This window comes from Hemicordylus capensis, chromosome 5, assembly GCF_027244095.1.
Source record: "Hemicordylus capensis ecotype Gifberg chromosome 5, rHemCap1.1.pri, whole genome shotgun sequence".
In the NCBI taxonomy this organism is placed as follows: domain Eukaryota; kingdom Metazoa; phylum Chordata; class Lepidosauria; order Squamata; family Cordylidae; genus Hemicordylus; species Hemicordylus capensis.
The window spans coordinates 188,376,903-188,403,176 of NC_069661.1; the positions used below are offsets into that span (position 1 = coordinate 188,376,903).

The following is a 26,274-nucleotide window of genomic DNA, read 5'->3' on the forward strand; positions in this document are numbered from 1 at the left end:
GCCGCCGGGCTGCTTCTGGGCAGCCAGCCTGCTACAGTGCATTTATAATGACATCACCGTGTGCCACAATATAATTATAAAGTGATGTGGCAGGCAGAGGTAGTGAAGTGGGCGGGTGAACACCCGGGATGGGGAGCCCACCCTGGCAATGGGAGGTGCATATGCATGCCTGCAGGGGGCGCTGGCATGAGTGGCATGTGACCCAGGCTGTTGATGCTCTAGGCCAGGGATTCTCAACATTGGGTCCCCAGATGTTATTAGACTTCAACTCCCATAATCCCTAGCCCCAGTGGCCTTTGGTTGGGGATTATGGGAGTTGAAGTCCAAAAACATCTGGGGACCCAACACTGAGAATCCCTTCTCTAGGCCACTGCTTAGTTTGCCTATTTGGCTGGCCAGCCCTGCCTGTGTTCACACTATTTGATAGGATTAAGCTGTCATAGATTACATTGCCTTTCTCTGTTGCCAGTGTGTAATTTTGCACTTTACACATGGATTTGTGATACTGATTCTCTTCTTCTCCCTATCTATCTCTACGCCTACAACTTGCCATGGAAAGGCCACAGAAAAGGGTATTGTGCAATCCTCATTCCGTGTACGCCAGATTGGGACTCTCCATGCTTCTGCCTTACATGCATCTTCAAGGGTGGTTCCAGAGTCCAAGGGGGTGAGTGCCCCCTCCAGACAAGTAGCTTGAAATGCTTACAGAAATGCTCACAGAAAAACTACAGAAATGCTCGCCATTTCTGTTCCAGAAGTCTAACATGTGAAATACAGCTCTCTCACACCCAGAAATGCACTTTGCCCTTTCTGTGTCCCCACTTTGAAATGCACTTTGCCCTTTCTGTGTCCCACTGTGCAGCTGATGGCAGGGGATTAAGACCCAACATGCTATAAGCAGTTGTGTCAACCTCCCTGAGACATTTTTGAAAGGGTGGTATATAAATCAAATCAAATTAATTAATTAATGGAAATGTCCAAGCTCGCCCTGCCTGCATATTATAATTATCCTCTGAGGGAGGGCAGGATGCCTCCTTGTCTTAAGGAAGCAATCATTAGACCTCTTTTAAAGAAGCCTGCATTAGATCCCTCAGAGCTGAGCAATTATAGGCCTGTTTCCAACCTCCCATGGCTGGGCAAGGTCATTGAGAAGGTGGTGGCCTCTCAGCTCCAGGCGGTCTTGGAGGAAACTGATTATCTAGACCCATTTCAAACTGGTTTTCGGGTGGGCTATGGGGTGGAGACTGCCTTGGTTGGCTTGATGGATGATCTTCAATTGGGAATTGACAGAGGAAGTGTGACTCTGTTGATCCTTTTGGATCTCTCGGCAGCTTTCGATACAATCGACCATAGTATCCTTCTGGAACGTCTGTGGGAGTTGGGGGTGGGAGGCACTGTTTTACAGTGGTTCCGCTCCTACCTCTTGGACAGATTCCAGTTGGTGTCGATTGGAGACTGTTGCTCTTCAATGAGCTTATGGTGTCCCTCAAGGCTCCGTACTTTCTCCAGTGCTTTTTAACATCTACATGAAACCGCTGGGAAAGATCATCAGGGGATTTGGAGCTGGGTGTAACCAGTATGCTGATGACACCCAGATCTACTTTTCCATGTCAACTTCTTCAGGAGCTGGCATATCCTCCCTAAATGCCTGCCTGGAAGCAGTAATGGGCTGGATGAGGGGGAATAAGCTAAAGCTGAATCCAGATAAGACGGAGGTACTTATTGTGTGGGATCAGGACTCTAGAGACGGTTTTGATCTCCCTGTTCTAGATGGGGTCACACTTCTCCAAAAGGAACAGGTTTGCAGTCTGGGAACACTTCTAGATTCACACCTCTCCCTGGTTTCTCAGGTTGAGGCGGTGGCCAGGGGTGCTTTCTATCAGCTCTGGCTGATATGCCAGCTGCTCCCATTTCTCTAGATCAACTACCTCAAAACAGTGGTACATCTTTTGGTAACCTCCAGACTTGACTTTTGTAATGTGCTCTATGTGGGGCTGCCTTTGTACGTAGTCTGGAAACTTCCATTGGTTCAGAACGTGGCAGCCAGGTTGGTCTCTGGGTCATCTCAGAGAGACCATGTTACTCCTTTACTGATGGAGTTACACTGGCTGCCAATAGGTTTCTGGACAAAATACAAAGTGCTAGTTATAACTTACAAAGCCCTAAACGGCTTAGGCCCTGGGTATTTAAGAAAGTGTCTTCTTCGTTACAAGCCCCACCGCCCATTGAGGTCATCTGAGGAGGTCTATCTCCAGTTACTGCAAACTCGTTTGGTGGCTACACAGAGACGGGCCTTCTCGGTCGGTGCCCCGAGATTGTGGAATGCGCCCCCTGCTGAGATATGATCCTCACCATCTCTGGCAATTTTCAAAAAACACCTGAAAACCCATCTTTTCGCCCAAGCTTTCTCAGCTTCCTAATATTTTTGAGTTTTAATTCCTGGTTTATTTTTAAATTGTTAAATTGTTTTTAAGTTTTTGTATATGTTTTTAACTGGTTTTATGTTATTGTAAACTGCCCAGAGACAAAAGTTTGGGGCGGTCTACATATTTGATAGATAGATAGATAGATAGATAGATAGATAGATAGAGAAATAAAATAAGGGACGAGCCAAGCACACACATCTCACCCCTTCCGGGTACACAGACCTATAATGTGTGGGGAGGTGCTTCATCCAATCCTTCACTCACACACACACAATGTAAGCACAACAAACCACATGATTATGAGTCTGCAGGCTGGCTCACGAGGAGAGTGAGAGGGACACCCTGCCTTATCACATGTGCTGGGGCCAATTCAGATTTATGGCTCAAATTGGCCTTGTGTTTGTGTGAATATATGTATGTACGTATCAATAGGCATGTTCTGTGTATGTAAATGAATGTGTGTGCATGCAATGCTGTGTGCTTTTACTTGGACATAAACCCCATTGACTTCTGTAGGGTTTGCTTTTTATCTATTTATTTGTCAAACGTATATACTGCCTGATATGTGCATCTCTGGGTGGTGTACACAATTTAAAAATAACAGACAGATATAATAAAACAGAGTAAAAAAAATTAAAACAATTTCACAGAATAAAAAGTTAAAACAATCTCTTGGGATGGGATAAAAACAATTACTCAGTTTAAAATTAATTTCAGTTAAAAGAAAGTCTGAAAAAAACAGGTGTGTCTTGAGGGTCTTCCTAAAAACAAACGGAGGAGATGCTCTTATTTTGACAGGGACCATATTCGAGAGTCCCAAGGCCACCACAGAGAAGGCCGGTCCGAGTTGCCACCAAACGAGGCGTGGGACAGGCAACCGTAACCGGACCAGATGACCTTAATAGGCAGCGACAGGGTTCCTGTCAGAAAAGGCGCTCTCTTAGTTAAGTACCCTGGACCCGAGGGTCCTTAACGTGGCACTGAAGTCTGAAGCAGGCTATGTGTCTGACAAGGTAGAGGAAAGTGTGCGTTATCCGTTTGAATCTATGGGCAATCTGAGTCACGGAACTCGAAACGATACTGAGTCATGGACTTTCTTCTGCATAGGGAGCTCGCCACAGGCAAATCCAGTGACCAAAATTCACCCTTTAAAGTTCTCCCATCATGTCACAGGAACTGCCATATACTGAGTCAGACCATTGGTCTATCTAGCTCAGTATTGTCTTCACAGACTGGCAGCGGCTTCTCCAAGGTTGCAGGCAGGAAACTCTCTCAGCCCTATCTTAGGAGAAGCCAGGGAGGGAACTTGAAACCTTCTGCTCTTCCCAGAGCGACTCCATCCCCTGAGGGGAGTATCTTGCAGTGCTCACACATCAAGTCTCCCATTCAGATGCAACCAGGGCAGACCCTGCTTAGCTAAGGGGACAAGTCATGCTTGCTACCACAAGACCAGCTCTCCTCTCCTAGTGAGTGAACAGTGAGAGGCAGCAATGAACAGCTGCCCTTTCCTCCCATTTTATTATCATTTTATCCTTTTCCTGGGCGCGTAAGTCTTTTTAAAACTGCAGGGTCGCGCCCAGAGCGAGTCGTCCTCAGCTCAAGGCAAAAACGCCGCTCCAACTGTCCAACCTAAGTTCCGCTGGTAAAACCCCTCGAGGAGGGTCCAGGAGGGAAGTCCTGTGCGGAAGGGGCGGAGGCCACTCGCTGGGGGGCGCCAGAGAGCCTCGAGCGCGCAGCCAGTGGCTTCGGCGGCTGCCGCGGGAGGCCTGGCGTGGTCTGGCGTTGGCGGGCCCGAAATGGCGGCGGCGCTTGGCGTGAGTGGGGCCTCTGCGGCTGTGCAGAAGGAGGCTGCCCCGTAAACTGGAAGAAAGCAGAGTATGCGAGGGGGCGAGCGGAGCGCGAGAGGCGAAGTGGCACCGGGCAGGGGGGCCCTCCCCGTCCCCCAGGGGAGCAGGGGGCGCTGGGAGGAAGCCCAGCCCGATACAAAGGGAGGGGGGGGGGGGCTGCTGAGGGAGGTGCTTGGACGTTACCCGGGAAGGCGAAGAGATCAAATGGCGGCGGCGGCGGCGGCGGCTCCCTCTTTTCCCTCCCGCCGCGGCCCCGGCCGCCGCCACCCCCCAGAGCACTGACTCAGCGTCGGTTTCCGCGTCTCTCTGGGTCATGCTCGGGCATGTCGGGCCGCGGCTGGCAGAAGAACTAAGTCCGGGCTTGCCCGGGGACGGCCACGTCGCAGGTAGACACAGGCGGCGCTATTTAAAGGCGGCCCTCGCTCGCTCTCCCTTCGTAGCAAGAGGGGCGCGGGCGGGGAGTTGTCGTCCAGTCTCTTCGCTCGCTCTGGGCCATATCGGGTGAGGCCAAACAGGAGGGCCAAGCTGGGGGGGGGGTGGGATGGCAGCCGAGAAGACGGGGGTTTCCGTGGCGCAGCTTCAGGGCAGGGACTCTCCCGCTGCCGACAGGTCTCACCCTGCCTACTACAGCCTGTAGCCGCTTAAACTCTTTTGTTTTCTTCTCCTTCTCGCTTCCTAACAGGCAAACGTGCAATACTAAGATGGCTTCTACCACCGACCAGACTGCTGCGGGCACATCAGGCATCAACCGTACAGATCAAGAAGCATTGGTCAGTAGGCGGGAAGAATATATTGTTTTGTTTTGGAATCCTGACCTGTGGTTATTTAAACTAGGGTTTCTTAACCTCGGCCCCCCAGATATTTTTGGACTACAACTCCCATCATCCTCAGCCACAAAGGCCATGTCTGGGGATGATGGGAGTTGTAGTCCAACAACATCTGGGGGCCCAAGGTTAGGAAACCCTGATTTCAACGCTTGCATATACGTCTTTTGACTACCGAGTTTGTTACATTAGGGGCTAAAGACCTTGGTTTGTTTTCTCTGTGATTCTTGAAAGATAGTTGCCCAGTCTATCTTTCTAAGGATCCATAAGAACTGAATTGGAAAGGGTAGTCTGAAACATCATCGGTGTCTATAGCTTTTAAGCTACTTTTGAAAGGTGTGCCTTGAGTTGTATCCTAACTGTACTGATCTGGACTCAAACCATGGGCACAGCTCACTTGGCCGAGGATGCTTTCCATTGATTGATTGATTGATTTAAGTGCTGTCAAGTTGGTGTCAACTCTTAGTGACCACATAGATTCTCTCCAGGATGATCTGTCTTCAATGTGGCCTTTAAGGTCTCTCAGTGGTGCATTCATTGCTTTCGTAATAGAGTCCATCCACCTTGCTGCTCACCGTCCTCTTCTTCTCTTTCCTTCAACATTCCATATGTGCTGTCACATATGTCACAATTTCCATATGTTGTTGCTCCATGTATGGAGCAGGTGTAGATGTATGTCCCTCCAGCAAGGCTATAGCCATGAATTTCCAGCTTTCATTTAAAAATAATAAGTAAATTTAGCACTCTTCCTTACAAAAACATAAGGAAACATATAGGTAGTTTTCTGCCAAGTTTTTTTTAGTAAGTAGAGCTCCCACCTGGTCTTGCATTCTGGTCTTCTGGCCAGTGTGTACAAAGGCAGGCAGTAGTATGATTTATAGGCACTTGACACTTAATTTTAAAAAACAAAACAAAACTGAAATAGCTTTAAGTATATTAGACATCTTACATAAAGGGTTTTTGTGTGTGTTGATTTGTGTGAACTTTCCCCCTCAAAAGATGGAGAGGTGGCTTGAATTGGATGAGTGCAGCACCTGTGTCATGTATTGCTCAGTGTTTGTAGGGTTATACACATGCACTTATTTCTTTGCCACCTGGGCAGGATTCTAGGCATGTGCATGAATCATTATGGTGGCTCTAATTAGAGCATCGAAATGGTTTGAGTTGCTGCAGCTGAAACATTTTGGCAGGGGGCGAGCGGTAACTTTAAGGAGCAGGTATTCAGGTCCTCACCTGCTCCTCCACTGCCCCACCACCATTCTGTGTTGCTGAAAAAAATGTGTGTGGCTGCTTGCTTGTTCCCAGCATCCTGCACGCGGCATCAGCATGTATATGGTGTTTGTGCAGGCACGCCATGTACGTGCCAGTGCCATGCACAGGCTGCTGGGAACAAGGAAGCAGCTGCGTATATTCTTTTCAGCAACACAGCACTATAACCCGAACAGCAGCGGGGCTGCAGAGGAGCAGGTAAGGACCTAGCTCCTTAGAGCTACTGCTAGTCCCCTGCCCTTGCCTGCATGAAATGTTTCTCATCTAAGGGAATGAATGAATAGGTCCTGGTTTTATAGTTCTGAAATTAGCTTTTTTAAAGAATTGGTATTTATATATTGATATTGAGTGTGTTCTCTCTCTCTCTCTCTCTTTAAGATAGTGTAAGGCGCTCTTCACTTTGTACTTTTGCAGGTGATCTTAGATCAGGGGTTCTTATCGTTGGGTCCCCAGATGTTTTTGGACTTCAACTCCCATAATCCCCAACCAAAGGCCACTGGGGCTAGGGATTATGGGAGTTGAAGTCCAATAACATATGGGGACCCAACTTTGAGAATCCCTGTCTTAGATAATCTCTTGCTGTTGCAGTAGTAAGACTGCCTTTTATTTAAAAATAAATCCTACAGGACTGGATCCTCAGTTTATAAAATTATTCTAGCTTCTTGAACTATTTTTTTAAGTAAACTCTGATTTGTATTTTCAGGTCAAACCCACACCATTGCTGTTGCAGCTTCTAAAGTTTGCTGGTGCACAAAAAGATACTTTTACTATGAAGGAGGTGAGTTATATTTACTGCAATAAATATAGACAGGAGTATGTATCTGATAGTTTGGGCTTGTTCTCCACCCCCTGAACTACACTCTTGGATTATTGTAACACTAGAATGAAGAAAATTGTTAAGTTGAGGGAAAAGGCCTCATTTTGCCTTCATTTGAATAGCATCTCCAAGTGAAGTACTTTACTTCACGCCATAGGAGTGAACGACTTAACTTATGAGAAAGTGTAAAGGCTTGCCTCTGGGGATATTATTGGAATGGGAGCTAAACCTGCTCTCTCTCCCTAGTATCTCCATACACTGAGAATGAAGCCTGCTTTTTTCTGCATAGTCCTGCCCCCACCTCCTTACCTGCATAGCCTCATCCTAGGATCTATTTTTTGATCATACCTATGCTGGAAACTGGTTTTAAGTCTAAAATTTACATAGTAATATTGTAAGCAATCTTGCAGGAAATAAACTGCAAATTCTGCTATGGTTATCCTGTTCTATAAAAGTTGGGTTTGTTTTTTTAATATTTGCTTTTATAGGTAATATTCTATATTGGTCAATATATTATGTCTAAACATCTATATGATGAAAACCAGCAGCATATTGTCAACTGTGCAAATGATCTTCTTGGTGATCTCTTTGGAGTACAGAGCTTTTCTGTAAAAGAACACAGGTAAACATATTTCTTAAAACTTTGTATTAAATGCTGGAAGCATGTTCTGGCTTGCAGCTTTGTTGATGTGTTCTTATGTGCACATCACATAAGGTGTGTGTGGTAGAAAACTTGATTGTATGTTTGTACTAAATATATCCTTTTGTTTGTTCAGCTCTCTTGCCTTAATAGTTCCATAGAATAGTTTGTATAGCTACTGTCTACAATAGGTGGGGGGCAGGGCTCCAACTTTTGGGAAGACCACAATTTGATCCTGTACAAATAAATGATGTCTGTACTATTGATAATACATTGTGCATGGGCTGTAAGAGTGTGTCTTCATTTCCTCACATTTTTTCTGATCCAGTGGATTCTTCTGAGAGTGCTTTATTGTACATACATTGAAAATGGTGGCGGAGGGTGCATTTTCTTTCAATTTGCACAGTTCTGACACACTTTGAAACTGGGCATACATAGTTCTGATACACTAAAGATTTTCATATTCACTGCCATGGGCAGCTCTGAGTTTGCATCTCTATTGCCTGTGTTGAATAACCCCCAATCTTGCAGTGAACAGAGAAAATATTTTGCTGATCTACCTAGCGTTGTTTGCCCCTTTTCTTGCTCCGCACCCTGGGGATCACTGGTAAACTGGATTAGAATAGAAAGGCTAGTTAATCGAGCTTCACTTCTGGACCTAAATTCTGCTTATTGCTGCCACCAAATAATAGTAAAGTAAGACCAAAAAATGACTACTTCTTATTTGGTAGCAGCAAAAGGGAAGCCCCCAAAACTTGCCTACCTGCAAAATTTTGTATTCACGTGCTTCAGGGGTTACCTTTGTTGATGAAATTGTTGGGACCTCTTTATTTCCCCCCCACTATGCCTCTGAAGATGGTAGTGATTTCAGCTGCACTTTGAAGTACTGATCATGTTTCTGGCAACTGGCCCCTGCCAGACACCCTTTCCACCCCACCCCCAAATAGCGGTTCTTAACTTTTTTTGCACCTACATAACTCCTGATCCTCAAGTATTATCCATGGACCCAACCCCATTTATATAACTTATTTTCAGTAAATATTAAAAAATAAGTGCACGGGATAGTTATTTTTCAAGAGCTTTATTCTGGCTTACGAGGAAACAAATTAAATTCAATGCAGCAAAGATTTCCACAGACCACTTAGATCTCCCACATGGTGCCTCTAAACCCCAGCTTAAGCTCCCTTTCTCTAGAATGTGCCAGCCATGTGACATAGGGTCATTTCCTGGCACATTCTCGAGGGGGAAATGTAGTTACTGGCAGGAGCTGGTCACTGGGAATATTACTTGTGCTTAAAGTGCAGCTGAAGCCACTGATGCTTACCTTGCTAATTCATTGTCAGTGGAACAGATAATCAGAAGTTGATTAATTGGTGCAGTCCATAATCAATAAGCAGTGAATTGGAAGTACAGTGAGGAGGAAAATTAAACAGACATAAGCCCTGCCAGTGGCAGCCAGGTGAATGATTAAAGACAAGACTGGGGTAGGAAGGCTCTTAAATATCACTGTCTACTTGGGTTAGAGAATTAATGATTCTGTAAGCTTTCAGTCTCTACCCAACAACTTCGCAAAAGACTGCAATTCTAGTTCTTGGTAGTCTCTTGAATTAAAGGATAAATATATTAATGTAGACAGATGCATACAGGACTCTGCCTTTAAAAAGTGGGTGGTGGTGTGGGCAGGGAGGTGAACTGTTGCTTCTGTGCCTTTAACAGTCAAACAGAAATAATGCAGGTGAAGCTTTCTCTGGAATTAAGGTAAATGGTGGGGTGAGCTTGACTTCATAACATGGTGTGAATTGCTCTTAAAGGTGGTGGGACAGGTGTATTTTCCTTGTTTTCTTAAGAGGCAATGCTGCCCAAGCACTCTACAGTGTTTCAGTATTATCTCATCTGTCTGAGGATAACTTCCTGAAAAATATAAATAATTGGTCACTATAAACCTAACATTTTGTTTTATCTCTTTCAAGGCAACTATATCTGATGATTTCCAAAAACCTGATGACAATTAATCAGCAAGGTAAGCTAGGTTTCTCTTATTGTTATAGCTGACTGGGGAAGGATTTAGACTTTTTTGTTTAAGTTAATAATATGAGTGAATAGCAGAGAACGTATGCAGTAGGAATTGGCTTGATTTGACAGCAACTCTAGTGCAGACAGGAGATGCCTTCGATGAATTGGTTGCATAGTAGGATCTCCAGCTCAGCTCCGTCAGCATTTGTGGTGGGTAAGATGATTCAAAACGTTGCAGTAAGAAAATCCTTTATTCTTCATGTGCTTTATCTAGTGTGAATTACTATTTCATTAGTAACTGATAAATAATTATTTATCTCATAAGCAATAATAATATTGCTTGTTAATCTGTTATTAGATTAGATAATCTAATAAGCAATTTGGATGATCTGATGGCCCAGGCCTCTGTTTGTGCTGGGCCAATTAAAACAGATTATTAAGATTGGAATATCTACTAGCTTATTTCAAATAATTATGAATAAAATAGTTTAATATTTTAATGTGGCAACTAAGAAATCTGATGTGTCCAAATGTGAATTTGAGGAGGAGAGAATTGGGATTCTCTTTGTTAAATATTGCAAATGACCTTGGGGCAGACATCTAGCCTGAACACCCCCAAATCTCTGGTGGAACCCAAGCCTATAATGTACCTGCCTTCCATCATGCACATCGTGTTACATGAGCAGAATTCTACTTTTTTTTTTGCTCACACAGCCCCTTGCCTTGATAAGAGGGGCACTGCCCATGAATGAGACCTGAATCCTTCTCCACTTTGGAGCTGAATTCCTTTCCACCTTGGAGGTGCAGGGATCATCCTGCAGCTACGTGGCAGTCTGGGGGCACCAGACAACCATCATCTTTTATTGCAGGCATCCCCAAACTGCGGCCCTCCAGATGTTGCTGAACTACAACTTCCAGCATTCCCAGCTGCAAAAAATTGTGTCTAGGGATGCTGGGAGTTGTAGTTTAGCAACATCTGGAGGGCCGCAGTTTGAGGATGCCTGTTTTATTGTATCTATTTATCGTATTTCTATACCATCTGATAAGTATATCTCTAGGCGGTGTACAAAACTTAAAATATTTAAGTCACAGATTAAAATACACGATTATAAAAAAAGAATAAAATAGTCATTAAATGAAATTTTAAAAATTATTAAAAATTCTAATTGTGTGCGAAAACAGGAGAGTCTTGAGGTTCTTCCTAAAAACGGAGAAGATGTTCTTATTTCAGTAGGGAGCATATTCCAAAACCCTGGGCAGCTACAGAGAAAGCCCGGTCCTGGGTCGCCACCAAATGAGCTGGACCTCTCCAGAAGATCGTAACAGGTGGCAGGGTTTATGACAAAGGAGGCGCTCTCTTAAATAGCCTGGACCTAAGCTGTTAGGGCTTTATAGGTAAGAACCAGCACATCTCTGTAGGGATCCATGGCCCCTCACAGCTGGTCTTCTGTGCCTTCGCAGGAGGACCCCGGAAGAATCTTTAGCTCTGTTTAGGCGCTCACTGGCCCTTTAAGGCATAGTGATATCGGAACCTACAAAGCAAGCTGTAGAGTGCCTCCCTCTTCAGTTCCTTCTTGTCTACTGCTCACATTGCTTCCGGAAGAATCTGCTCCTGTTTTCCCTCGTTCCTGTAAGAGATTGTAGTTGTGTTTAATATTGCTGGTTTTCTAGTGATTATGGACTGTTTTCTGACTATTCTTTTTCTACTTGGACTGACTTGGCTGAGCTTACTTGTTTTTCTGACCACGGACTGTTTTCTGGACTCTGACTTAGTTTTTACCTCGGTTTTGGCTTCTTACTCTTATTTCTCGGCTGACTCTGGACTGGTTATTGGATTCGATTTTGTCTAACCCTAAAAGTTTTAAGAGATGTGCAACTTGCAAGGGCACAATGCCCTCCTCCGATGGGCATTCTGATTTTCTCATCTGCCTGGGTGACTCGCACAATACTAGTACATGCAAAGTATGTTTATCTTTTAAAAATAAAACCCACCCTAAGTCCAGAATTTTGCCTTAAGGCTTCATTATATGAAAATATTCTCTGGCCGGGGACACTGAGACAGAGTCCTCCATCCCCACCAAAAACCACGGTGTCTGTCCAGTCGGTGCCATCGGCGTTGACCTCAAAGGCTTAGCTACCCTTGACATTGGAATCTTCCACTTTTAAAAAGCCTCAGGAGAGAGGATGAGAGCGATCACACAAACATAAACATAATTGCCATTGCTCCGTGTTGGGAGTGCCCCACAAAAAAAAGGAGATATACCCTCCTTCTACGACCTCTACTGTAATGGCCTGAGCGCCGGATAGGTCTAAATCAGTGCCAGGCTCGACCCCATCAACAAAGACAAAGTTGCCTTCATCAGCTCAGCCTGAGATGTCCTGTTCTTCAATTCATCCTTTGTCAATCAGGACCATGTCAGCGTCGGGATCCTTATCGGAACCAAGCTCTTCGGGACCATCAACTTTGGTCAGAACTGGCTCGATGTCGAGTACTTCGGTTCCAAGGCCTTCGGCACCAGTATATTCGCTATCAGTGTCAATTGGCATGGGTTTGACGTTGACTCTGCAATCTGCGCCAACACATTCGCCATCAAGAGTTCCGACCTCTACGCCATCGACAACTACAACTTCTTTGGCTCCAGTTGCCACCACTGCTCATAGAATCTCACCTGTTGCTTCAGCTCCACCTTCATTCACCTATTGTCATTTCTCAAACCTCAACTCCTGCATATTCACCTCATGGTTTTCCATCGGTACCAGTAACACCCTCGTTAGACTCTCGTGCATTGCAAGCACTACTCTGGGAGGAAGTAGACCTCCTTCAGATACCACCTTTAAAGGTTTCTTGTTGCAAGGGCTTGTTGGGGATGAACCACAGTCCCCTGTGCAAATCCTTAAGATATCGACAGGCAGTCCTACTCCCTTTATTCCAACCTGCCCTCCATTTGCACCTTGGAAGGAGGGGTTCCATTTCTCTGCCTCTCATGTCCCTGTTGACCCTCTTGATTATAATAGTTCTCTGGGGGCTTTTGACTCACCATGTTTCAGAGCCAGGGAATGACGTTCGCATTCCATGTATAACTCACCTGCCTGAACCTATGACTTTCAGGAATACAGATGCGTCTCAGGGGGGATATAACTGACCCCTTTGATGTGCAAACTGCTAATCCTTTCAAAAGACTGGCCATACCACCTGCACCTTCTAGGACTGCCACACTGCTGCCTAGGGTGCCGCCACCCACACCAGTAGTGCCAGTGTCATCTGCTCCTGAACCTCCAGAACAGCCACAGCCGTCTACTACCCCAATGGCTGCTGTTCCTGTACGCCCTGCACCTCCAACTGACTGCATCACCAGCTCTCCCTTCACAACCTATACCAAGGGACTCTGTTCCACAAGACCCTGATTCCAAAGGGGACTCCTCATACCCATTTGATCTGGACTCAGACGTTGCTGAGGTGCCCTTAGGAACTTCACTTGATGACTCAGTGGGAACTCAGTCATCGAATTCCCCTTCTGAAGAAACCGAACCTTATTGCGTGTTAATCCGAGATGGCAAAGGCTCTAGGCTTGGAAGTTCCTCCTCCTGAAGAAACTGTCACAGATCCTGTGTACAGCTACTTGGCTACTACTATTGTGGGAGGAGGAGTGGTTTGTGTCCTTAGATTTGAAGGACACATACTTCCACATCTCCATAAGGCCTTGACATTGCCAATTCTTGTGTTTCTGCCTGGGCACTAATGCCCATCAGTACAAGGCCCCATTCGGCCTCTGTACTGCTCCAAGAGTTTTCACTAAGTGCATGGCAGCTGTCATCGCCTACCTTCGCATTCAAGGTGTATCTGTTTTTACATAACTGGATGACTGGCTTTTTACGGCAAAAAAAAAAAAAAGATCTATTCTGCTGTTCAGCCTAAAGTTCGTTCTTTCTCTCTCTCCCGGTAAATCTGAGGCTAAGGGTCTATTGGAAGAAATCAGTATTAACCCCCCAGCGTGCCATCCAGTACATCTTGGATGCAGAGGAGAAACATGCATACTTGCCTGTAGAACACATCCAGGCTATTTCATCCACGGTTGCCTTTCACACAACTTCCCAACAACGGGCTTGATCTGCCCAGCATCTGCTGGGCCTTATGGCCTCATGTACCACAACGGTGGTGAACACGTTTATGGATGCAGAGACTACATCTCTGGCTGTTGTTGGTTTTTCGACCGAACCTAGACAATTGGAACAAATGGTTGGCCATTCCAGAGAATGTGTTGCAAGACCTACTCTGGTGGTCCCTGCCAGATTCTCTTTCTCAAGGGGTCTCTTAACCCCTTGAACTTAACCCCACAATATCAGTAACTACTGATGCTTCCATACAGGGTTGGGGTGCTCACTGTGGTTCCCTATGGGCAAGGGGGCCTTTGGAACTCCCAGCAACAGGAGCTCCATATTAACTTTTTAGAGCTCTTGGCAGTGTTCATTGCTTTCAAGGCCTTCCTACCTGTTCTCCAGGGCCGAGCGGTTCAGGTTCACATCGACAATACTATGGCTATTGTCTACCTAAATCATCAGGGAGGCATATATCCAAGTCCCTGAATACTCTTGCATTACAGTTATGGGAATGGTGCCTGAGAATTGACATCCTCTCCTTGGCAATAAATATTAAGGGGAAAGATAACATCTTGGCTAACTCACTTAGTCTGGACCTCTCCCTTTCTAGCCTCCATGAATGGGAGTTAAATGACTACTCTGTCAGATGTCTTTGACTCTTAGGTTGTCCCTACTATTGACTTGTATGCTATGGTGCAAAATGTCCTTTGTTGTCTTTTAGGGCAGGCGCCAGCCAAAATTCTCTGGGGGATGTCTTTCAGCTGCAGTGGAAAGACAAAATGTTTTACCTTTCCCCCACCCCCTTTCCCACTAATGTCCAGAGTGGTGGGGAAAGTACTACAAGAACATACACAGTGCACCCTAGTCTGCCCAGGCAACCCTGATGGGCCAAGGCAACCCTGGTTCCCGGCTCTCCTCCAGCTGTCCAAAGGGTCCTACCTTCTCCTCCCACCTCAACGGGATCTTCTCACAAGAGACGGGGGGCTAATCCTATAGCATGCTCTTCGGACCCTCTTGCTCACAGTGTGGAGGCTGAACTTCTAGACAAAATCCTAATTAATGAGAGAAAGGCCTCCACACGACATGATTAAAAGTGCAAATGGAAGTGTTCTGCATCCTCTAAAGCGTTTGACCCACTCCAAGCTTCAATATGCCAAATACTCCTCTACCTTGCCTCTCTCAAGGGCTTGAGCCTCTCAAACTCTTCCTTCAAAGTTCACCTCGCTGCTATCTGCCCACCACACAGGCTGGGACGGCAAGTCGGTTTTTGTTCACCCTGACTCCAAACATTTTTTGAAGGGGGTAAACAACTTGTACCCCCCAGTGTGGACACCAGTTGAGCCTTGGAGTCTCTCCTTTGTGCTGTTCACACTCATGGAGGCCCCCTTTGAACCTCCATTGTCATTTTCTGTGAAGCTACTATGCCTAAAAACTGCCTTTCTGATGGCTATCACGTCTGCAAGACGTGTGAATGAATTTACTGCTTTAAGGGCTGACCCACCATATACTAAGTTTTACCTGGATAAGGTGATCCTACGATCGCATCCTGCTTTTTGCCCAAAGATTGTATCAGATTTTCATATTAATTGTGCTGTCTACGTTCTTCTGTAACCCATCTACGCCTCTCGAACATTCCATGCCCTAGATGTCCGTAGATGTCTCTTTTATTTCCTAGATTGGACAAAGGTGTTCAGACGTTCTGTTCATCTCTTATGCAGGAGTTAGTAAGGGACTAGCCATTTCAAGGCAAAGATTGTCCAGCTGGCTGGTTCAACTGATCATCTTTTGTTATAAGAAGCAAGGCGTTCAACTGTACTCCAAGATCAGTGCACATCCCACTAGAGCCATGGCTACTTCAGATGCCCACATGTTGGGCATTAGTATGAAGGACATTTTCAGGGCTGCCACCTGGTATCTGGACCTGCCTTTTGTCACTATGCTGTGGACACTATGCTGTGGACTTGCGTTTTGCTTCAGAGGCTAATTTTGGTCGTGCTGTCCTAAAGAAGGTATTGTAACCGCTAGCACCCACCTCCTCTTTACGGGAGCTAGTCACTCACCCAGTTGTGAGGGACCACGGATCCCTACAGAGATAAACAAGTTGCTTACCTGATTATCTCTGTGGGAATCCATGGTCACTTACAACATGTGCCCAGCCGTCCCTCTGCTAGCTTAGCATGACCTGTTTACTTACATGTGCTGCTGTGCTTTGTCTGTTGTTCTCTCTATCTCTCAGTGTTGTCAGTCATTTCGCAGCGGCTGATTCAGGAACTGAAGAGGGAGGTGCTCTACAGCCTGCTTTGTAGGTTCCAATGTCACTATGCCTTAAAGGGCCAGCGAGCGCCTAAATGGAGTTAAAGATTCTTCCAGGTCGCAGAAGACCCAGTTGTGAGTGACTGTGGATCCCCCACAGAGATAATAAGTTACCATGTTTCCCCGAAAATAAGACAGTGTCTTATATTAATTTTAGCCCCCCAAAATGCACAAGGGCATATTAGCGGTACATCAGAAATTACTACTAGGTCTTACTTTCGGGGTAGGTCTTACTTTCGGGGAAACAGGGTACAGGTAAGCAACCTGTTGGTTGTATTTCACCTGGAAACATATCGGTAGCCAATGCAGTTCTTTTAACACTGGTGTTATGTGGTCCCTTTGTGTTGTCCCAGAGATAAATCTGGCTGCCGCATTCTGTATCAATTGTAGTTTCCGCACTACATACAAAGGCAGCACCATGTAGAGCGCATTACAGTAGTCAAGCCTGGAAGTTACCAGCATATGTACCACTATTTTAAGGTCATTCGCCTCTAGAAATGGACATAGCTGACAATAAGCGCTCCTGGCCACCTCCTCAGCCTGAGAGACCAGGGAAAGCTTTGGGTCCAGGAGTACTCCCAAGCTATGTACCTGATCTTTCAGGGGGAGTGTAAACCCATCCAGAACCGGCAGATCTAAACCATCTCTCTGGTCCTGACCTCCCCCCCCCCGTCAGTACCTCCATCTTATTTGGATCCAACTTCAGGTTTGTTATCCCTCATCCAGCCCATTACTGCCTCCAGGCAGGCATTTAGGGAAGATATGCCATTTACTGATGAGGTTGGCATGGAGAAGTAGATCTGGGTGTCATCAACGTATTGATAACATTCGGCACCAAACTTGATGATCTCGCCCAGCGGCTTCATGTAGATATTAAAGAGCATTGGAGACAGTATGGAGCCTTGTGGAACTCTACACTTCAGCTCTCGCTTAGCAGAACAACAGTCTCCAAGTGACACCATCTGGAATCTGCCAGAGAAGTAGGAGCGGAACCACTGTAAAACAGTGCCACCCAATCCCACTTCCCTCAGGCGGTCCAGAAGGATACCATGGTCGATGGTATTGAAAGCTGCAGAGACATCCAAAAGGATCAGCAGAGACACTCCTTCTGTTGATAGCCATTTGGAGATCATCCCTCAGGCTGACCAAGGCAGTCTCAACCCCATAGCCCACGTGAAAGCCAGTTTGAAATAGGTCTAGATTATCTGCATCATCCAAAACTGCCTGCAGCTGAGAGGCCACCACCCGCTCAACTACCTTGCCCAATCATGGAAGATTAGTAATTCGCTAACTCTGAGGGATCCAGTGTAGCTTTCTTCAAACGTGGTCTGTCATCCTTCTCTTTTCAAAAGTGTGGTTACTAAAGGAGTCTTTAATTATAGTTCCTAGTGCTTTAAATAAGATTTGTTAAATTACGAAAACAGAAGAGGCCCTGAAATTCAGGATTAATCCACAGTGTGTATACAAGTGATATAAAATGTAAACTTGTCTTTCACTCTTCAATGTATATTTGAGCTGCCTGCTGTCCCTTTTTGGTGACTTTCAATGTGTATTTCTTTTGAAGAGTCTAGTAATCTTAACTCATCTGTGAATCAGTCCAGGTGCCAGCTAGAGAATGGAAATACTTTAAAGGTAACAATACATGGTACATTCCTATATTCTCTTTTCAAGTGTAACATATGGATCAGTGATATTTACTATAAATCTCTGTTAGGAGTTTTGCTTATGTAATGGTTTTTATTTTACAGGAATCAGTGCAAGAACCAAGTGAGGCAACAACTTCAAGGAGGAGGACACACAGTGAAACAGGTAGGTGCAGGCTTTGGGGGCATGGGTTTCAGTAGTCCAAGTGGAGCTTCAGCTGAGTAGGTAACTCTTCATGTTGCCTATTTTGGTGTGGAGGTTTGGTTGCTTGGCTCCATATTTCATTAACTTTGTAGCCATGCTTACAGAATAAGTGTTAGCTGCTCTTGACTTCTTTGCCTTGTGCCTCTTGCATGCCTGCTTTTATCCCTTCTCCCAGGAGGAGCCATTTCATGAAAACTCAATATGATGACCCTTCCAGTCTCCAGCCTATGCTCTGCCCTTTTTGATTTGCTGTTCTCCTCCCACACACTATCTGGCTACTTGCTATCATTGCCACCCTTCATAAGCAGTCATCTTGACATTGCCAAAAGGCCCAAAAATGATTCTCTCCCTTCTATGAAAGATCCTCTCCCACCTGCTTATCAATAGATATCAGCATAGGCAGTGGTGACTTGGGTTTCTACCCTAATACTTACAGGCTGGGATAGACAAATGGTCCTTGGTACCCATGTGTAGAGTACATTTGACATGCAGGTTTCACACACTTACTGGCTCATCTCACACATCCTCAAGATTCATAATTAGATTCTTATTTGTCCCTAGTCTGTCTTATCAACTTAGCCAGAATTCTTATCAACTAACTTATTAACTAACATTTTTGAAAACTGAAGCATGTGTGCTTCTAATACTAGCTGTCTGCATTTGATGTGTGCCCTTTCTCCATCTCTTTGATATGTTGTTGATAAATCCTACGGTGGTAATTGAGTGCTGTGTAGGCAAAGTTGTACAAGCAATTTTTTTTTTTAGGTTTTCAGATTCCCTAATGTTAAGGCCACTAGTCTCAAATTCTTTGCTAGAATCTTTTCCCTTTAGATGGAGGTGGGGTACCAGATGGCAGGTACCTGAGGCTAGGAATAGAATATGCATTTGACAGGTGCTAATAGGTATCTGGCTTTTGCTTCAGCAATAAAACTAGTGCCCTTCCTTTTGTAGTCATGCCATTTGGCAGTTATTTGGTTTCATTATGCATATGTATGGATCTGCATTCTATCATATAGTTCAAAATACTTTAAACCCTGAAATGCTTTTTTCTACCTTTTTTAGCCTACTTTCCAGTAGGCTTATGAGACCACCAAACATTCTGTGTGTGTTTCTGCAACGCCTGAACCAATATGAACCAAATTGGGTACAGTTGTAGAGACACATAGGGACACCTCAATGGCGTAGTTTGTGATGTCATCCACCCCAATCCAAGATGGCAGACACATAAACCTTTGAGGCACAAGTGGGCTAACTTGTGAACTGCTTGACCAATTTGGACCAAATTTGCTACAGCTTCAGGGACACATAGGGATGCCCAAATGGCATGGTGTATGATGATGTCATCCACTCCAATTTAAGATGGCATCCGTGTGAACATCTGAGGTGCAAGTAGGCTAATTTGTGGGCTGCCTTACCCATTTGAACCAAATTGGGTACAGTTGCAGTGAGTGACACACAGGGACACCTCAATGGCGTAGTTTGTGATGATGTCATCCACACCGATTCAAGATGGCAGACACACAAACTTTTGAGGAGCAAGTGGGCTAACTTGTGAACTGCTTAACCAATTTGAACCAAATTTGCTGCAGCTGTATGGACACATAGGGACACCTCAGCGGTGTAGATCGTGACAATGTCATACAGCCCAGTTCAAGATGGCAGACATGTAAACTTTTGAGGCACAAGTGCATTAACTTGTGGACTGTCTAACCGATTTGAACCAGATTTGCTACAGCTGTATGGACACATAGTGATGCCCCAATGGTGTAGTTTGTGGTGATGTCATCCACCCCGATCCAAGATAGTGGACGTGTGAACTTTTGAGGTGCAAGTGTACTAACTTGAGGACTGTCTAACCGATTTGAACTAAATTTGATACAGTTGTAATGAGTGGGCACCTCAATGGTGTAGTTTTGTAATGATGTAATCTACCCCGATCCAAGATGGTGGATGCATGAACATTTGAGGTGCAAGAAATCTAACTTGTGAATCTTGATTTGAACCAAATTTAGTACAGTTGTATAAGTGAAAGGACAGTAGGCTGATTAGTTCTTACTAGAACAGCTTGTTTTTAAAGCACCTGTTTCTTTAGTTTATCTCGGCTATCTCAAATCTTGAAATACAGTATAGCTTTAGCATTGACTTTATTGCAGGCTTCATCCTCTGTCTGTGTTGAATTACTAAATGTGTGACATTATTAAATATGGAATGGTTGATGTGGTTGATGCCTCTGTTACTGAAGTGTGTTTCATTCTGCAGTAGAAAATGGTTTGGAAGATATGAATGATGAAAGACATAGGAAGCGGCATAAATCGGATAGCATTTCACTTACATTTGATGAAAGCCTGTCATGGTGTGTAGTAAGCGGTTTATATTGTGATCAAAGTAACAGCAACACTTCCACAAGCTCTCCATCAAGCCCAGTAAGTAAACTTGGGTTTTAAAGTGTGAAATAATTCTTTGGGAATCTCTGCCAGATCTTAAAGACCCTCTAAGCAAAAGCTCATTGTGTGTTGAAGCTGGGCCACTGCAGATAGGGGAGTAGCAATAATTGAATGCTGTTTAGAAAACTTAACATGTCACAGAGAAGGATTCTTGCTTTGTTCTCTCTGTGTATGCTTTCCCACCATTGGGGAACTTTTAAATCATGCTGGATCATCACCATGTTCATTCTGAAGTGATACATCCTGCGTGATGAACTGTTTGTTTAGAAAACCTCTTAAGGCAATTACTTAAACAATTAAGATTTGTATCTGATATTGCTTGTGCACAATCTGAATCTTTTGGTGTTCTGAAAGATGGTACCAAACAAGAATAGAACGTTAAGGAGGATATAGGCAACTTGAAGTGCATATGACTAGTATTGTCAGAGTTTGAACTATCTCCCCATAGGTGGCTTTCACCTTAGTTATTATGTAGCAGAATCAGCAGTTGGATAGTGGGTGTGAAGAGCCTGAGCAGAGTGGTTTTAAGGAGTATCGAACAATCTTCTGGTACTAAATAAATGTTAAAAATAGCATGAGCTCCAAGCCACATATTTCAGGCTGAGACTCCCTCCGCCTAGTAATGTTTAGTACTGTAGTACCTTCATCAAATTGAGCCCAAACTGCACTCCTGATTTGTATTTGACCTGTGCCCTTATGTTCCTGCTCTCCAGAGTTCATTTCTATGAGTTCCAGCCATTGGCTTCTTGATTAGTCAGGAACACCATGTGATTGGCGTTCTTGACCAATCAATTTGTTTTGTGCAAATTTTAGACTTTCCTGCTCTTCCACTCCTCTTGAACCTGTTGGCTAGATGTTACTTGAAGACACTCAGATGACCAAGTGGAATAGCATTAGTGATTCTGTAAAGGAACCACCTAATGGCGCAGCGGGGAAATGCTTGACTAACAAGCAGAAGGTTGCCAGTTTGAATCCCTGCTGGTACTATATTGGGCAGCAGAGATATAGGAAGATGCTGAAAGGCATCATCTCATACTGTGCAGGAGGAGGCAATGGTAAACCCCTCTGTATTCTACCAAAAGAAAACCACAGGGTCCTGTGGGTGCCAGGAGTAAAAATCAACTTGACAGCACACTTTACTTTAAAGGATCCGAAACTTAATCAATGATCAGGATCCGAACTAAGTTCCATGAAATGAATAGGACTTAAGTTAGTCATAGCTAATGTGTCTCATGTATTTTGGGGTACTCAGTCTGGATCCTGTTAAGTGTTTTATCAAAATACTATAATTGGCAGAACAAGCTTTAATTTAAAAAACAAAGGGAAAAAAAACAAATAAAAACCTGCTATATAAGATGCAGTGTCCAGCTCCTTATGGAGTTTGGAGTAAGTTCATCTCTGGCACAGCTGTTGTCATTTGTGCCAGATGCAAACATGTAACTGTTTTGAGATGCATCTGAGTAATGAAGCAGTTTAGCAGCTTGTGCAAATGATGCATTTTCAGAGAAAAGGGAAATTTCTTGCTTCTGCTCCTTGCTCACAATTTACTTGTGTCACTGGAAAGCCAGCTTTGCAGACTTTCATATAGCATTTCAGGGCATACCTGAAAAAACTTTAAGAAACCCGCAGGAACACAACCTGCACTACTCTAACGGTGGGAGTGGTTGTGGTCAGTGTTCCCTCTAACAGGGAATTCCAGAAGTTGTTGACTACAACTCCCAGCATCCCCAAATGAGGTGGCCCCTGGCTGGGAATTATGGGAGTTGTAGTCCATAACATCTGGGAATCCCTGCTACAGGGAACACTGGTGGTGGTCTTGTTGGCTGGTGTCATAATATACATCATTGATATTGAAACACTGTGTGTGTCTCTCTCAGATTGTCTGCCCTCCTTCATATCTGTTATGATTTTTGAATTGTTTTTAGAGATTTTCCTTATAAATAATGAACAGAACACCTAAAATGCATATATTTTTAAAGTTCGGTAAAGGATGAGCTTTTACCCCATTACTATGAAAGCGGTCGTGTAGTTTAAATGGTGTGGGGGAATGAAAGAAAGAGGGAAAAGACCCACATTGGTGCTGAAAAAGTGTGTGTTGGGATAATTCAGAAAATGTCTGCATTCTAAGCATTACAGTCTTCAAGGGCAACTGCAAAATTAATATCCATATATCAGATAACTTTCTATAAAGCATACAGTATTCCTCCTTCAGGACTTTTGTTTATTGTGTAAAAATGACAAATATCAGTCTGTTGTAAAAACAAACGTATTGACATCTATACGTCAGCATCAGCGTTCCTCCTCCTCCTTCTGTGGATCACAATCTTATATTATTCTCCTATAATTACACACAACTGGGCAGCAATTTCTTAATTAGCAGATAGGTTAAAAAAATTAATGTGCTGGAGATGGAGCAGTGCTTGGTGCAAAGAAAAATTAGAGAGGCGATATAGATAGATTAAAACCCTGTGTAAATGGTAAGGAAGAGCTTAACGAGACTGTGAAGTATGTTGGTTTCTAAAGGATAGGGAATGAAATGGAGAGAGAGACAGTGAAGTTGGTTGTTAAGGGGTGTGTGGTGAAATGTAGATAACACAGCTGTATGTCTTTGAATAGCTCCCTGCTTCCCTTTTCTCCCCTCCCTAACCTATTTGCTAATTAAGAAATTGCTGCCCCGTTGTGTGTCATTATAGGAGAATAATATAAGATTGTGATCCACAGGAGGAGGAGGAGGAACACTGAAGCTGACGTATAGACGTCGAAACATTTATTTGTTCTTACAATGGACTGATATTTGTCTTTTTTATGCAATAAACAAAGGACCTGAAGGAGTAATAGTTATCTTAATATGCGTATTGTCGCCTGTTTATCAGCATTCAGTATTTCAAAATTGTAATGTAATATAAATTGTTCACTTAAAACTACCTGTCAAACCTAAATACAGTACACAAAATTACTGTAATTTTGGCACTTTATAAAGGAAACTAGGAAGCAGTGTTGTTGTCTACTGAACTCTGGTGACATAAAGAGGTTTAGTTTAAGCAAATATTTTGGAGACGCTGACAAGTAAGCTATAACTTGACAATAGTGAGGGCTTTTCCCCCTCTTGATTTCTTAAACTCTGGGATAAGTTTAGTAAATTATAATATTGAAGATAATTGGTTCAGTTAGAAATACAGAAACATATTGTAATCTCAGATTCTGTCTTTAATGCATTATAGATAATTAGAGGGCATAGGAAGAAAATAATTAACCCAGATATTTTTGGTCCAATAAAATTCTAATTTCTTATATTATTTTTGATAAATGAAGAAATATCTTTTGTGATTTTTAGGTTTGCCTGTTAAATGAACAGTTTATATTACTAAGATAAATGGAAAATGATCTTAGTGTTTCAAGTGAACAATTTATACTAGCTGATGTGGCGCAGATCATCTGTGCCCCTAGTTCTCCCTGTCATTTCCCTCTGTGCTTGGCTTTCCTTTCCTTCCCCATCGGCCGGGCTGGGCTGCTGCCATTTTCTCCCCATCGCTGTCCCCCAGGCAGCTATGCGCAAACTCTCACAAGAGCTGCCACACATGGGATTAGTGATGGGTACCTTTAGGATAATTTTAGATAGATAGATAGCTTAACATTTTTATATTGTATATTTTATAGATCACAATCTGATATGTTAAATTTTATAGTTGCCTTTTAAAGAAGAATGGAACGTTTGAAATACATCTGGCATTTCAAAAACAAAAAACTTTATCCCAATAATCAGCCTTTTCAACAGATTCGGTCTTTCTCCTCCTTTCTTTCTGCGTATTGGTGCTTGTCCAGGGGTTTTTTGCATCTGAAAAATGAAGACCATCCCTTTCTCCCATAGCAATTCTATTTTTAGAAACGTTCACTACCCTGGTTCCTTTGTGGTTTTTTCCTTTGAAGTGGTGTGCATTTCACTTCTTCAATCCTGGGTCACACCTACTACCAGCCTGCCCTGCCACCCACCCCTGTGCTGTGGGGCTATTTGCCACTGAGCAAAGCTTTTAATATGTGATGATGCTGATTTTTTTGCAGGTTCTGATGGAATCTGGTTGGAAAGCAAAGATAAATTAGTTGAATAGAATATGAGTGACATGTATCTTATGGTCATCTCCTTATGATATTCAGAGCTCTTAGCTTCATTCCTGTTCTTCTAGTTATATGATGATTAAAAGAACATTGCATCTTTGCCTTTCTCAGGATCATAATCTCAGTTCAAGTGAAAACTCTGAATGGTTAGACCAGGATTCAGTCTCGGATCAATTCAGTGTAGAGTTTGAAGTTGAATCAATCTGTTCAGAGGACTATAGCCCTAATGAAGAAGGACTTGAGCTTACAGATGAAGATGATGAAGTGAGTATATGTTTTAAAAGTTAGTTGGAATGTTAATGAGGGGACTACCAATGAACATTTTGTGTTAGGATTCATATATGAACAATGAAACTGTCTTATAATCATGTACAGCTAGTCAATCTAACTGGCAGTGGCTCTCCAAGATATTAGGTTGAAGTCATTCCCAAATGTTCTGTTTTAGATCTTTTTAACTGAAGGTACAAAGGATTGATGTGGGTTTTCAAGAAGATTTTGAATTGGAAAATGTTCCCATGCAATTTTTCCCCTCCTTATCAAATTTTCCCAATGCCCTAAATAGATTGTGGTCTGATTTAGACCTATATATTTAGTTAAAAATAAAAATTAACAACAGAAAGTAAGTGCACCATACTTATTTTACGTTCTGTATAAATATCTCAAATTTTAAAGTAGTAAAGTTGTTGAACTGGCATACTTGATTAAGTGGGGGGAACTCAAAGACACTTAAGGTAGGTTCCCACTAGTGCTGGTGGTCTGGAAGTGGGGAACATGTCGGTAAAATGTAGGGACGTAGGAGTGTGCCCTCCCAGTGGGTATGACATCTGAACCTCCCCAAGTCTTGTACCCATGATTCTCCACCCAACTCTCCTGACTTCTGTCCATAAGATCTGGAAGTTGGGTGGAGAATCTCAGGTAAATGTTAGGAATCTGGTGCAGGACCCCAGTTTGGGTGGGTTCAGATGCCACCCCTGCCAGGAGTGCATGCTCTAGTGTCCTGACATCTTACCTACATGTTTCCTCCTTTCAGATTGGCTGGTGGTCTTGTGAATCTGCTCTTAATATGGTTGAAATGTTATATTCAAATTCACGGGATTTATTTATATTTGAACACTTCTCGATATCTTAACTATATACAGATTTAACTCATTTTCTTCTACATCATGATTTAAGGCCCTAAAAAATATAAGCATACACTGACTGACATCCAGATTAAATTGCTCCTCAATATGCCCACTGGAATTAGTGGAACAAGTTGATCATTACTGTCCCATTAATTTCAGTGGGACAATAATGAGCCACAAGCAGTCAGCCACTGCTTTCTAGCATGCACAAACATAAGTTGTTATCACTAACTTACAAGTTTACTTTCCTTGAGCTGTGGTGGTTGAAAACAAACCATACCCTTTGCTGTGTCCTTAGTTCTGGTTTCGTTTCCAGCTGTCTGATGCAATCACAGCTCTAGGTCTAGTTGTCTTTTCACTTGCAGTAAATTTTGGTAGTGAACGAACGTGAGTGGAGAATTTTTCCATAGAAAAAATTGGTGTTGGAAAATTTACCACCCCATCTCAGTCTCCCACTGATTTTTTAGGAACCCTCCTTATATGTGACTTAATCTCTGC

The 26,274-nt window shown here is 43.6% G+C and overlaps 1 protein-coding gene across 5 annotated transcripts in view; it reads left to right on the top strand.

The window, feature by feature from the left end:
- The first annotated feature begins 536 nt into the window (after window positions 1-536).
- The window catches only part of MDM2 (MDM2 proto-oncogene), a 30,430-nt gene continuing 4,692 nt past the window's right edge, over window positions 537-26,274 (top strand). The window contains exons 1-9 of one of the 5 annotated variants that reach the window (XM_053256015.1): window positions 537-667; window positions 4,956-5,043; window positions 7,070-7,144; window positions 7,672-7,805; window positions 9,794-9,843; window positions 17,812-17,879; window positions 17,996-18,056; window positions 20,355-20,518; window positions 24,764-24,916. In XM_053256015.1, the coding sequence (XP_053111990.1) occupies window positions 552-667; window positions 4,956-5,043; window positions 7,070-7,144; window positions 7,672-7,805; window positions 9,794-9,843; window positions 17,812-17,879; window positions 17,996-18,056; window positions 20,355-20,518; window positions 24,764-24,916 (909 nt within the window). In that variant the 5' untranslated portion in view covers window positions 537-551. Of the gene's footprint in view, window positions 668-4,421; window positions 4,775-4,955; window positions 5,044-7,069; window positions 7,145-7,671; window positions 7,806-9,793; window positions 9,844-17,811; window positions 17,880-17,995; window positions 18,057-20,354; window positions 20,519-24,763; window positions 24,917-26,274 lie in introns of those variants that run through there. The other 4 variants (XR_008308582.1, XM_053256016.1, XM_053256014.1 and 1 more) reach the window with 4 other exon arrangements.